This window comes from Salmo trutta, chromosome 25, assembly GCF_901001165.1.
Source record: "Salmo trutta chromosome 25, fSalTru1.1, whole genome shotgun sequence".
In the NCBI taxonomy this organism is placed as follows: Eukaryota; Metazoa; Chordata; class Actinopteri; order Salmoniformes; family Salmonidae; genus Salmo; species Salmo trutta.
In genome coordinates this window covers 42,516,109-42,530,926 of record NC_042981.1, presented here as the reverse complement: position 1 = coordinate 42,530,926, position 14,818 = coordinate 42,516,109, and the positions used below count along the sequence as shown (strand labels likewise).

Sequence of the window (14,818 nt, the reverse complement as noted above, 5' to 3'; positions counted from 1 at the left end):
TCAGGGGATGATGGGAGCAGTTGAGTGATCCACCTGTTATCTTTGTGTGTGCGGACACACACACACACACACACACACACACATGCATACAAACTACACTTCCTCAAGTCAGAGGAGATATCTCTAATCTCACCTACCAGACAATAAGGTGGCAGTTGGTAGGAAAGGGTAGCTTTGAAAGAGTCTAGATTAGAATTTCACGGTTGTAAAATAATGCGTGTCATAGTGAATGATGGGAGTGTTTGTTTGGTGTTAGCACAATGTTATCCCCTGGTACTGGCTTGTAGAGCAGGGAGGAGGGTGTTAATGCCCAGACTAACGCTTGTTTACTGTCTGAGTCTTCCAGTGGGAAGATTGACACACTGGGTGAGGCCTGAGGTTGGCGCCTCTGGGAACCACTAACCACAGACTAGTCTGGACAACTCCACCAGACGCTATAATGAGCATTTACCTCAGAGTGGATAGCTTTTCCCTCGTGTGCTAATGCTTCAGACTATAACAAACCAAAAACACACATTAGCCTAGTGGCACCTAAGCCTTATCCAGTGAGCAAAATTAAGTTAAAAATACTTTTTTTGACGTCTTTTCCAAACGTTAAAATCACATTTATTTTTTGGTTCTGATTGAAAGTTGAAAATACATCTCTTCCTGACTTTTAAAGAACGTATTTTATGGATGTTGAAAATGCAGTACGTATTTTTGGGGTCATTGTTTCATTGGCCATATTTCAACCGTACATACAATCATTTATTTCTACATGTCTGTCACGTCCTGAACAGTAAAAGGGGTTATTTGTCATTGTAGTTTGGTCAGGGCGTGGCAGGGGGTGTTTGTTTTGGTGGGGAGACCGGTCCCAGCTCCACGCAGGAGGCCTCCAGCGACGCTCCTCAGCCCGGAGCCTCCAGCATCGCTCCTCAGCCGGGGGCCTCCAGCGACGCCTCTCAGCCGGGGGCCTCCAGCGACGCCGCGCAGCCCAGAGTCTTCTGAACGGGAGCTACGCCCAGAGCCAGAGCCACCTCTGTAGTGGGAGGATTGGGGAGGGGGGGGGGGGGGGTGTAGCACAGGGACCGTCGTTGACAGTGGCCACCCTCCCTTCCCTCCCTTTAAGTTTGGGGTTGTTTTTGTGGGGTTTTTGTTTTTGAGGTGCATTCGGGGTCTGCACCTTTGGGGGGGGGGGGGGGGTACTGTCACGTCCTGACCAGTAAAAGGGGTTATTTGTCATTGTAATTTGGTCAGGGCGTGGCAGGGGGTGTTTGTTTTGGGGTTTTTGGTTTAGGTTTTCTATTTCTATGTTGGATTTTTGGTAGGACCTCCAATTAGAGGAAGCTGGTTGTCGTTGTCTCTAATTGGAGGCCATATTTAGTTGAGGTTTGTTTCACTTGTGTTTTGTGGGTGGTTATTTCCTGTATAGTCTGTGCACCTTATGGGACTGTTTCATCGTTTTGTTTCTTTTGTTTAAGTGTTAATTCTAATAAATTAAGAAGATGAGCACTTTACCCGCTGCGCCTTGGTCCAATCCTTACGACGCCCATGACAATGTCAATGCAGAAAACATTATATTCCTCCCATCAATGTTCCCTCTAATGTTTTGGGGCACAGAGCAAATGTTTGGTCTTGGGAGCAGAAACTTGAACGTTGTGAGAATTTTGTGTTTACAGTTAACACTGAGGCTTTACCCTTACAGTTTTAGACAGTAGCCAATAGGCTATTGTGGCTATTTGAGCATAATAGGCCTACCAACAAAACCAATGGAGCAAATCCCATAACATTTTCACATGGAAATAGCTTTGATTTCTATGATGTAGCCTATATGTGGTGTTCACTGCCTACATTGCATGCAGTGGCAATTTTAGCATGTAAATCAGTTAGCCACTGATTCCTTCCAAACCACTCATTGTTACATTTGCGATTTCCAACTTGTTGTGTAATGTTTATGGCCGATGAGCACCGTTACATTTTATCTGTCATTACTCTTATTTATTTCTCATATGACAAAGATTAAAAAGGATTTGCCAGTAGATTGTTGACTTGATTCATGATGATGACTGCTAGCTAAGATCAGTCCAATCAAAGCTACTGTAGATATAACGAGATTTGACATCATTTTATCTGTGGCCAATGACCTTGAGCCTTCTTGGATGGACACTTCTATGGCAGCACCCAAGGGGATAGAATTTATTATGTAGGGCTTGACATTAATTCATGATTTTTTACTTGGTCTGTAACACCATGTGCCAAATAGGTGACTGTACATTGCATTGTGTTGCATGATGCAAGAAACCACTTTACAAAAGACAATTAATTATTATTACCATACAGAGAATTAGACAATGTAGGCTACCCCTCTACCTATTATCTTATTTGCATATTCTGTCTCAAAATACAACACTTCTCCTTTTACCTCTTGCACTTGTAGGAAACAGTAACTCCCCATTGCTGACCAATACTTATCTATAACTGGGCTAATAACTCACTAAGGAGCAAATAATATCAACAAATGTGCACACGCACAATTTGATCTGATCTGAAAAGTGCATTCAATCGTGGGTGACTGAAAGACAGCTCATGGGTCACCCCTGCCAAAAGAATTCTACTCCGTTGCTCTGGCTCTGTCTACAGCAAAATCACATCCTCAATATTGCAAAGTTAGATTTGTCTTGGTTTGTTGCATTGAAAAGGGGCTGATATCATGTTGATTCGATCACAGAAAAAACCGTTGATCTATGTAGTGTAAACTAATGAGGCGAACTCAGTAAAGATTGAACTCTTGCGTCTCTGCGCAACATGGCATTTATTCTGTGCGGCAGTCCAGGAGGTGGGCGCACCCACGCAGTTTAGAGGAAAAGTTGCCTCCCATCTGTCACATGCACTTATGTAACTTTTTTTTAAGCTTTAAAACTAGCATTGATCATTTTCAAAGTTTTCAGACCAACATTGTTTTATAAAAAGAACTCTTCAACTACAATAACATTCTCAGTAACAGTTACAGAAAGGCTTTTGTTGCTCTGACTGTGATATGTGATTGTTTATCCACTGACTGTAAGTCACTCTGAAAAATAACATCTGCTAAAAGCACAAAATGTAAAATGAAATGTAAAAAAACAACACTTGCAAAGCAAGCTGGGTATTATTTGAATGAGCTCCGCCCCCAAACAAGACAAAATTTGGTCAGTCCAGACCGGAAGTATTTGTTTCACAAGTTTGGACAACACATTACAATACAGCACAGTAGAGTTTAGTTCAGTAGAGTACATTAGAGAACAGTACAGTAAAGTAGGGTACAGTACAGTACAATATATGCTGTACTTTACTCTAATGTACTGAACTATACATTACTGTACTCTGCAACGCACAGTATTATACGTGACTATAATGTATTGAACTGTACTGTACTCTGCAGTGCTCTAATGTGCTGTCCAAACCTGTAATACATAGACATCTATGATTGGCTCAGATTTGGTCTGGACTGTTGCAAAATAAATGGTCACATACATGTCATTCCATAATTTCACCCACGTGAAAGAGCATCTGTGTAGCTAAGCGCTAAAATAGAACATGGATCAGGAAGATACAAACCCACGTGGATGCTTGAAAGATTAATTAATAACTAAAAACAAACTAGATTTTCCTTTTTATCTGTGGATTAATCGTCGGCATAGAGAAACCCACGATTTTGTATGACTCCAAGTCAAAATTCTACAAAGAACCAGCTAAAAAGAGGACCATATGCATGTCAGGTAAAATAACAAACCAATGTTCATCTCCCAGGCCAAACTAGCTAGCAACAGATAGCTAGCTACTTAAATGTCCATGAATGTTTCATGTGTGTTTCGACCTGCTCCCAAATTAATATAGTTGGTTCAGTTGTTTTTTGTATTTTGACCTGAGTGTCATGATCGCGTCTGGTGCGTGTGGCTAGTGTAGTCAGCATGTTAGTCTAGCCTTCAGCGCTACAAAACAACAATGCAGCAAAACAACAAATGACAAATGACAGTAAGGTTACCTAGAGCCTCATATGCTAATGCTTCAGACCTAGCTGCCCTATGCTCTTAGCCTAGCCTTCAGCGCTGCAAAGCGGGCAACTAAAAAGCAGCCAAAACGGTCGTGTAATTTCTGTGGCATCAATACGGGAGTGGGAACAGTATCCAGTGTTGCCAACCATTTTTCAGTGAGATCCGCTATTGGCCACTTGATTTGTCGCTAGAAATCGCTAGATTACGCTTTGCTGTTGCCGCGACAACGTCACTGCACCAATTTGCCTTGCTACTGCAGTCCCCGAATAGCGTTTTCGACCCCCTCGCCCGCCGCACACCCCCTCCCCTTGTGCTTCTCTGCCTGTGTGTGCCGTTGCTGTGACTTCTGTTGCACAATCAGCTTCTCCCACTCTAGTTTGAGGCAGAATTTAGTGGGAAAATTCACTAAATGCTATCAAAACCATAGAAACCCTCTGTGTCAAAACTCCCCAAAGGCAGCCTGAAAAGTAGCTACATTTGTCACTAGAATCTTTTACCAATAAAAGTCATTGGAGGGGTATGAAAACTCCCTAAATATAGCAACAAAATTGTTAAATTGGAAACACTGATGATATTGATGGGCGAGACGTAACGGCCTCTGAGGACTCGCTCCGTACTTCATAGATTGAAATCAGTTTATAGCTGTGGGGAGAAATGAATCCTATTACCAATCTGTCATTTAGGTATTTCACTGTGGAAGACAATTTCTTTCATAATCATCAATATCCAACCCAAACTTCCAATGGTAACCCTGACAACATTCTCCAGAAGATGCTGTGATGGTGGGTTACTCTCACCTTATGCCTCAGCAGCAAAGCGTGTCGCTTTGTGTGTCACCTTGGTTGTGAGCTAGGCCTAGTAATGGCCTGGTCTGAAGATTTGTGCTGTCTCTTTTTAATGCTGTAATTCAGGACTATGGAGTGCTGTAGAGGTTATTTGACTGACAGACGACTATATCCAGTATCCATATCCTCGGCTACAACATTAACACCTACTGTAAGCCATCGTTCACGTGATATTATTTTAAGTATTGCACCAATCATGATGGTAGGACTCCAACTATACAAATTGAATGACTCCGGTGAGTTTACAATGGCCCTTGCTAGTGCTTCCGTCCCTCTCCTCGCCCCTACCTGGGCTCGAACCAGGGACCCTCTGCACACATCGACAACAGCCACCCTCAAAGCATCGTTACCCATCGCGCCACAAAAGCCGCAGCCCTTGCAGAGCAAGGGGAACAACTACTTCAAAGTCTCAGAGCGAGTGATGTCACCGATTGAAACGCTATTAGTGCGCACCCCGCTAACCAACTAACCATTTCACATCGGTTACACTAGCGGAGAGACTCAAAATATGAACATTTTCATAAATATGAATAGAATTTGCTCCTTGAATTTTTTTTTTTTTTTTTTAAATGGGGCTGGTTCTATTGGCATACTGTGTGATGTAAAGGCACTGATGCCTTATCCAAATGAAAGCTCTGAAACGTTCATTTCAGTTTATGCTTTTACATGGCAACAAAGTGGTAGCTAAAACAGACCTAAAACATCAAGTTACTAGACTTCATGTCATCCTGCCATTGATCCCAAATAATCTCCACTTCAGTGGATAAAAAGCTTTTTCTTTAGCCTTCACCTTATTATCTCACAACCCTGTTGTCTTGGCTCTTGTATCCCGACACAACGCCAATGATAGAAGTCGGAGTTGGAGACAGACTTTTATTCTTTGTGTTTTTTTCTTCTACGTCACTGCAGCGGACATTGTCCTAACCTTTTACGTGACACCTGAGACCCAGAGTCTCTCTAAGGTTTCGGGGGAATATGAGACGACCGTGGCCCAGATCGACATATCCACAGACTGAGAGCGGTGAACACCTGAGCCCCCTACTCTGGACTAGGCTATCAGAGTTATACACAGGTGCACCAGGGGCCTAGGCCTTGTCCACCTGCCAGGGCCAGATCTGGTTTCCCACCTGGACAGAACATAATATGGCCACCCGCTTCATCCGCCACTCTTCCCCCTCTCCTATACCTGTTTGACTGACACACGCGGTTTGTTATATCTCTACTATAGCCATACAAACCTCTACAGAGCTGTTTCAGAATAGTTATATCATCGAGCAAATGCTTGCACTCTGTGAGGGCTCGCTGAGTGCAACCTTGCTAATAGGTTGCTGATTGTTTGAAATATGGATAGAATTTTATCAATGCAGGTTTTTGAAGATGATACGATGACCTTACTAAAGCAAGCCAAACAGCAATCCAAATGTTCCGTGTTTTCAATCAAATATAATTTCATACATGACGTTTTGGCACATCCACATTGAATATGCCATTGGTACGTGCTTGATAAATAGGCAAGAGACCAAAACACAGACCTCAGCAAAAACATAGACCATACAGGAGTTCAAGTGAGCTGGCTAGGCATCAAAAAAAGATGTGGCTCCCCAAAGCTCTCCCCTGAGTTTCTAGGGCGATAGTCAGAGATACAAGTGACACAGACAGCTGCCATTGTTATGATGATAGGCTTGGGAACAGACAGGCAAACCACAAATGCTGATGGAAAGAAAGTAGGGTTGTACAGGCCTGGGATTTAGTCTGGATGGATGGAGGTTTGCTGACAGAGGGAATACACAACAATTACCTTTTTCCATCCTGTCACTACTGTGAAAGAGAGAGAGCATGTGCACGTGATCCTATATAATGTATGTGGAGTGTGTTTGTGCATGTGTGTGAAGGTGAAGGTCACAATGTGTTGTTTCTTTTTTCATTTGTTTTTACATTTTAGTCATTTAGCAGACACTCTTATCCAGAGCAACTTACAGTAGCGAGTTCATACATTTTTATAGTAGTCCCTCATGGGAATCAAACCCACATCCCTGGCGTTGCAAGTGCCATGCTCTACCACCTGAGCCACACTATAAGGGGAAGTTATTTGTGACCCTCCACCTGGATTCAGTCCTATGTAGCAACATTTTTAATGGTGTTTTTTTTACATTGGATAAAAGTAAAGACTATAAAATAGTATATCATGCACTGCAGTTGAGGAACAATGGGAAAATAATTCTGCTTTGAAAGTTGATAAACTTGTAACCCCACTTTTGAGAAAATGGCCCTTGAATGGACCGGTACACCTACTGCAGAGCTCTTCATTGTCTCCACCCATTCAGCATCGTTCACACCCTCTTAAACCTTATCCCCCCCATCTCTTTAAGGATTCACATGTGAGGCCATATGCTAAACAGAGTAAGTAGTGTAGTTAACAAGACTAAAAGTGGTAAAAGTAGTAGCCTACAAATAAGGTAAAACTCCAGGTAAAAATACACTTTATCTAGTCCTTAGCCTATATCCTAATCTGCCTTTGGTGCAGGCCATGTTCTTCACATTACCATTTCTGGTAAACACACACATTATCAAATTCACATTCACAGGATACAGAAGGTGTAAACAGTACATTGAAATGGTTACTTTTAAAGTATCAATATCAAAAACAGAAAATGTCCAGATAAAAATATTTGATAAACATTTTATCATTATTAGATGATGCTTACCCAGACATACTTATTTAAATTGATGGGTCATGTGAAGGAAATGCTATAACCACCACCCAGCCACATCTAGCTAAGTGGATGGGTCACTATTGTTTAGACATGTACACATGTTCATGAAATACAATAGATGGCCTTAATCACTCCCAGACACACCTGGCTAACTTGATGGTCATGTAATAATCTGGTAAAGTGGAGTCTTTTGTTTAGACATGTAGCTAGCTAGCTAAACAATGAACCGGAATAATCTCAACTCATACTACTACCGATACAAACATTGTCATAGCTGTAGTATGAATCGGCAGGTAGATAAAGCTAACCAACTAGGTTCAATGTTAGCTAACTAACTTTAGGCTATAACTAGCAATGCAAACTGTTTCTGATTCGAATAATATTACTACACAGATCATACATGTAATGTTAGCTAGCGAGCCAGCAAGCTAACGTTTGATAGCTAACAGTACGCTTTAACTTGAAATGAAAACGACTTCCTGACAAAATTTGAAACGTATAATATCGGAAAATGTAGCTAGACTCTTACCCGTGTAAGTTCTCGATGGCTAACGTTATATCTCTCAAAAAAGCTGCGTTAGAAAGGACTATCAACACATACTGAGCAGCTCAGGTTATAGACAGAAGCATGCTACATAGCAGACCAATCCACACTCATCTCCTGGCATGTCCAGCCCATCCATTATGTCAGTAAATCATGGCTAGCGGAAAGGTTCCTGTCTTTTTCCGTGGCTAAACCAACTAGGCTCGTAATGTAACACTTTTATTTGTATTTACAGATGGAATACAAGTTAGTTATTAAGGCACATGAAAGTGCACATGTTCCAGAATGCATTACTGACAAAAAAAGCATTTTGATTAAAAAAAAGATGTTCAAATGCTTCTACTGTATTTGTATTTATTAGGGATCCCCATTAGCTGCTGCCATATACAACATGTATTATACCACCATACAACAATATTACAATGTATGCGTGTGTCTGTACATTTGTGTGTGTCTCTTCACAGTCCCCGCTGTTCCATAAGGTATATTTTTACCTGTTTTTTTAAATCTGATTCTACTGCTCGCATCAGTTACCTGATGTGGAAAAGAGTTCCATATGGAGTTCCATGTAGTCATGGCTCTATGTAGTACTGTGCGCCTCCCATAGTCTGTTCTGGACTTGGGGATTGTGAAGAGACCTCTAGTGGCATGTCTTGTGGGGTATGCATGGGTGTCCGAGCTGTGTGCTAGTAGTTTAAACAGACAGCTTGGTACATTCAGCTTGTCAACACTTCTTACAAAAACATGTAGTGATGACGTCAATCTCTCTTCCACGTTTAGCCATGAGAGATTGACAAGCATATCATTAGTGTTAGATCTCCGTGTACTTTTAAGGGCCAGCCGTGCTGCCCTGTTCTGAGCCAACTGCAATTTTCCTAAGTCCCTCTTTGTGGTACCTGACCACACTACTGAACTGTAGTCTAGGTGCGACAAAACTAGGGCCTTGTTGATAGTGTTGTTAAGGAGGCAGAGCAGAGCTTTATTATGGACATACTTCTCCCATCTTAGCTACTGTTGTATCAATATGTTTTGACCATGACAGTTTACAAAACAGGATTACTCCAAGCAGTTAAGTCACCTCAACTTGCAAAATTTTCACATTATTCATTACGAGATGTAGTTGAAGTTTAGGGTTTAGTGAATGATTTGTCCCAAATACAATGCTTTTAGTTTTGGAAATATTTAGGACTAACTTACACCTTGCCACCCATTCTGAAACTAACTGCAGCTCTTTGTTAAGTGTTGCAGTCATTTCAGTTGCTGTAGTAACTGACGTGTATAGTGTTGAGTCATCCGCATACACACTGGCTTTACTCAAAGTCGTTAGTAAGGGGCCTAAACAGCTACCCTGGGGAATACCTGATTCTACCTGGATTATGTTGGAGAGGCTTCCATTAAAGAACACCCTCTGTGTTCTGTTAGACAAGTAAATCTTTATCCACAATATAGCTGGGGGTGTAAAGCCATAACACAAGTTTTTCCAGCAGCAGACTATGACTGATAATGTCAAAAGCTGCACTGAAGTCTAACAAAGCATTTGTTTAAGTGCTGTGCTTGTTGACTGTCCTTCTCAATGAGAGTGCTGAAAGTCTGTTGTAATTTTGTTTACTATAAAATAACATTGTATCTGGTCAAACACAATTTCTTCCAGAAGTTTACTAAGAGTTGGTAACAGGCTGATTGGTCAGCTATTTGAACCAGTAAAGGAGGCTTTAACATTCTTGGGTAGCGGAATGACTTTTGCTTCCCTCCAGGCCTGAGGGCACACACTTTCTAATAGACTTAAATTGAAAAAATGGCAAATAGGAGTGGCAATATCGTCCACTATTATCCTCAGTAATTTTCCACCCATATTGTCATAGACAATAATAATTTTTTCACCTCTTCCACACTCATTTTACGGAATTCAAAAGTACAATGCTTGTCTTTCAGAATTTGGTCAGAAAGACTATGTACAGTCGTGGCCAAAAGTTTTGAGAATGACACAAATATTAATTTCCAAAGTTTGCTGCTTCAGTGTCTTTAGATATTTTTGACATATGTTACTATGGAATACTGAAGTATAATTACAAGCTTTTCATAAGTGTCAAAGGCTTTTATTGACAATTACATGAAGTTGATGCAAAGAGTCAATAGTTGCAGTGTTGACCCTTCTTTTTCAAGACCTCTGCAAGCCGCCCTGGCATGCTGTCAATTAACTTCTGGGCCACATCCTGACTGATGGCAGCCAATTCTTGCATAATCAATGCTTGGAGTTTGTCAGAATTTGTGGGTTGTTGGTTTGTCCACCCGCATCTTGAGGATTGACCACAAGTTCTCAATGTGATTAAGGTCTGGGGAGTTTCCTAGCCATGGACCCAAAATATCAATGTTTTGTTCCCCGAGCCACTTAGTTATCACTTTTGCCTTATGGCAAGGTGCTCTATCATGCTGGAAAAGGCATTGTTCATCACCAAACTGTTCCTGGATGGTTGGGAGAAGTTGCTCTCGGAGGATGTGTTGGTAGCATTCTTTATTCATGGCTGTGTTCTTAGGCAAAATTGTGAGTGAGCCCCCTTGGCTGAGAAGCAACCCCACACATGAATGGTCTCAGGATGCTTTACTGTTAGCATGACACAGGACTGATGGTAGCGCTCACCTTGTCTTCTCCGGACAAGCTTTTTTCCGGATGCCCCAAACAATTGGAAAGGATATTCATCAGAGAAAATGACTTTACCCCAGTCCTCAGCAGTCCAATCCCTGTACCTTTTGCAGAATATCAGTCTGTCCCTGATGTTTCTCCTGGATAGAAGTGGCTTCTTTGCTGCCCTTCTTGACACCAGGCCATCCTCCAAAGGTCTTCACCTCACTGTGCGTGCAGATGCACTCACACCTGCCTGCTGCCATTTCTGAGCAAGCTCTGTACTGGTGGTGCCCCGATCCCGCAGCTGAATCAACTTTAGGAGACGGTCCTGGCGCTTGCTGGACTTTCTTGGGCGCCCTGAAGCCTTCTTCACAACAATTGAACCGCTCTCCTTGAAGTTCTTGATGATCCGATAAATGGTTGATTTAGGTGAAATCTTACTGGCAGCAATATCCTTGCCTGTGAAGCCCTTTTTGTGCAAAGCAATGATGATGGCACTTGTTTCCTTGCAGGTAACCACAGCTGACAGAGGAAGAACAATGATTCCAAGCACCACCCTCCTTTTGAAGCTTCCAGTCTGTTATTCGAACTCAATCAGCATGACAGAGTGATCTCCAGCCTTGTCCTCGTCAACACTCACACCTGTGTTAACGAGAGAATCACTGACATGATGTCAGCTGGTCCTTTTGTGGCAGGGCTGAAATGCAGTGGAAATGTTTTTGGGGGATTCAGTTCATTTGCATGGCAAAGAGGGACTTTGCAATTAATTGCAATTCATCTGATCACTCTTCATAACATTCTAGAGTATACGCAAATTGCCATCATACAAACTGAGGCAGCAGACTTTGTGAAAATTAATATTTGTGTAATTTTCAAAACTTTTGGCCACAACTGAAGTGTCAGCATTTGTTGCTCGCATGTCATGCCTAAGTTATCTTGCCAATGAAAAAGTCATTAAAGTAGTTGGCAATATCAGTGGGTTTAGCAATTGATTTGTGATGAATGAGCCAATGAATGATGGAGCCGAGTTTGCCTTTTTTCCCCAAATGTCATTTAAGGTGCTCCAAAGCTTTCTACTATCATTCTTTATATAATTTATTTTTGTTTCATAGTATAGTTAATTTTTATTTAGTTTAGTCACATGATATCTTAATTTGCAGTACGTTTGTCAATCGGTTGGGCTGCCAGAGTTATGTCATACATTTTGCCTCGTCCCTATCAAACATACAATTTTTCAATTCCTCATCAATCCAAAGGGATTTAACAGCTTTTACAGTCATTTTTAATGGGGGCATGCTTATTAGTAACTGGAATAAGCAATTTCATAAATGTGTCAAGTGCAGCATCTGGTTGCTCCTCATTATACACCACAGACCAGCAAATATTAATTATTGAGGGAAACCTGTATTTGGTCTTCCAGAGATTTGACACTGGGACGGAGGTTCACCTTCCAGCAGGACAATGACTCTAAGCATACTGCTAAAGCAACACTCGAGTGGTTTAAGGGGAAACATTTAAATATCTTGGAATGGCCTAGTCAAAGCCCAGACCTCAATCCAATTGAGAATCTGTGGTATGACTTAAAGATTGCTGTACACCAGCGGAACCCATCCAACTTGAAGGAGCTGGAGCAGTTTGCCTTGAAGAATGGGCAAATATCCCAGTGGCTAGTTGTGCCAAGCTTATAGACATACCCCAAGAGACTTGCAGCTGTAATTGCTGCAAAAGGTGGCTCTACAAAGTATTGACTTTTGGGGGGGGGGGGGGGGGGGGGGGGGGGGGGTGAATAGTTATGCACGCTCAAGTTTTCTGTTTTTTTGTCTTATTTCTTGTTTGTTTCACAGTAAAAAATATTTTGCGTCTTCAAAGTGGTAGGCATGTTGTGTAAATCAAATGATACAAACCCCCCAAAAATCCATTTTAATTCCAGGTTGTAAGGCAACACAATAGGAAAAATGCCAAAGGGGGTGAAAACTTTCGCAAGCCATTTCAATTCATGCTCCACAGTGCCTCACAAGTGCTAAACCAATTGATCAATTTTGTTATCAAAGCTCGAGTTTTGAAAAATAATATGGTCTGATTAACAATATTGGCAGGCCAATCATATAGCCAATATGCTGTGACAATGTATTAGGCCTACTGCCCATTCCTCATTCCTACAAAACTCTTTGTGTGAGGTTAATGTAAAAAGTAAAAATCTGAGCAGTAGATCTCAGCTTGCTTTTTGACTGCGGAAATGATAATGATCTTGACTCAGAAAAGGTTGGTGACCACTGCTTTGGATGAATAAAGGGAGAGAGAAAGAACACACAGACAACAGATGAGGTCTCCTTGAATGATATTTGAAAACAACGAACCAAACCGCAAGCTGCCAGGGAGAGATGATCTCAATCAGTGTTCCCCAACCACGTGCATGCCCCGCTAATCTTTCCCCCAAACCCCTGTCCTCTCGTGCCCAGACTGCCAGAAACACGGATTAGTCCTGTTCTTTGTGCCATCCTATTCCAACATGAGCCTGCGCGCTCCCTTGCATTGCATGATTTCACGAGCATCCGCAGGCAAAAGGTGGTAGTAGGGTTTTGGGAGTCAGTGAGGTGAAGAGTTAGGATGTGTAGAGCTCAGGTTTGAATGTCAAAAAAATAAAGGTGCTTTGTTTTTGGAGTCGGAGATGTGCGTGTGTGCACGAGCACACATGCATAATGTTTGTGTTTATTGAGGCCATGGCAGAGCTACTGTTTACTTTTCCATAGCATAAGACCTCTGTTCAGACTGCATAACTGTATTTAGGAAAGACTTAGTCTCCTAATACCTTGTTGTTCTTGCACGGCACGCGCTGTTCTCTGCAATGGACAATACAATTGCCAGCCTTGATCCACAATGAACCATTTGAAGAACATATGTGCGGCATTTCAATGAATTATTAGCACTTTCTTATTCCAAGGCTACAACGTTTGGGCATATAAGTACCGACATCGTCTGCCCTGTGACCGTTGGATTCGATGGATGCGCCCCCTAAAGTAGCACTCTAGCTATCTGGCGCCCCTGCAATGCTGAAAAGGGGAGGGTTGAGGGGGGTCCGACTCCGACACTGCGTCTAAAAGAAATCTGAATTTCGTTCAGCGCTCCTCCTCAAGTTCAATTCGATAACCCCCCCCCCCCCCTTCCCACGCTTTGCATTTAATCATGTAACTTGCGTACCAAAACTGACCTGTGGTGAGATGTAGTCTGAAGCGCATACAGTAAAAAAAAAGTATAGGCTACTGCATGAGGCTTTTTTGTCCGCCCTCCCGTCCCCACTTCAGCAACCCCACAAACGTCAATCAATTATGAAATCGAGGACATCCATGCGCATTCAGGACGTGCATCTTGACGAACTGCGGTTTCATTGATAAATATCCATGGTGAACGGGTGACTCCATAAAACGTCATCAAGACAGGCACTTTGGGCCATGCAGAAAATCCGGTCGTGCGTAATTCGGAGCACAAAACTAAAAATATAATCAAAATATTGAACGTGCGGTTTTATGAAACTGTTGGCCTACCTGCATTTTGTCGGACGTAAACACGTCGGTATCTACCTCGCAGGCGATGATGGTCACCATCTCCAGTTTCATATTTATCGATGGCATTCCCTTTCGTAGCTAATAAATAAATAAAATATTTCGTTGGGTTCTTGTCTGCTTCAGAGAAAGTGCAGTCACAGCCTCGCAGGTGATTGTACACTCCAATGGGTTTGCTTTGGATGATGCGGTGTCCTCGCAGTTTGGGTGCGCTATAGGAAGTGATGCTGCAGCTGTAAACTCTCACACTCCTACACCGCTCCAATACAGAACGACCGTCAGAAACGCTCGCGAGCGCACCAACCAGCACGCGCTCAGGCACAGCACTGACGTCATGCCTCATTTGTTCGTTTAGCGACGCTGTAGGGAGGAGGCACTGCAGCTTGTAGCCAACGGTGCTTTTCTAACGGCCTCCCTTTTATTTCTTTCTCCTTCTCGTTTAGCCCATGAACATAACTGCGAAAAGAACTCTGAAATTATGTATCCTAGGCCTACTTCTCCCAACAATAATAATCAGGA

The 14,818-nt window shown here is 42.3% G+C and overlaps 1 protein-coding gene across 1 annotated transcript in view; it reads right to left on the bottom strand.

Moving 5' to 3' along the window:
- The window catches only part of rcan3 (regulator of calcineurin 3), a 50,323-nt gene extending 35,753 nt beyond the window's left edge, over positions 1 to 14,570 (bottom strand). Inside the window, exon 1 of the mRNA XM_029714049.1 lies at positions 14,282 to 14,570. Coding sequence (XP_029569909.1) covers positions 14,282 to 14,368 — 87 coding nt within the window. The 5' untranslated portion in view covers positions 14,369 to 14,570. The remainder of the gene's footprint in view (positions 1 to 14,281) is intronic.
- Between the last annotated feature and the right edge of the window lie 248 nt (positions 14,571 to 14,818).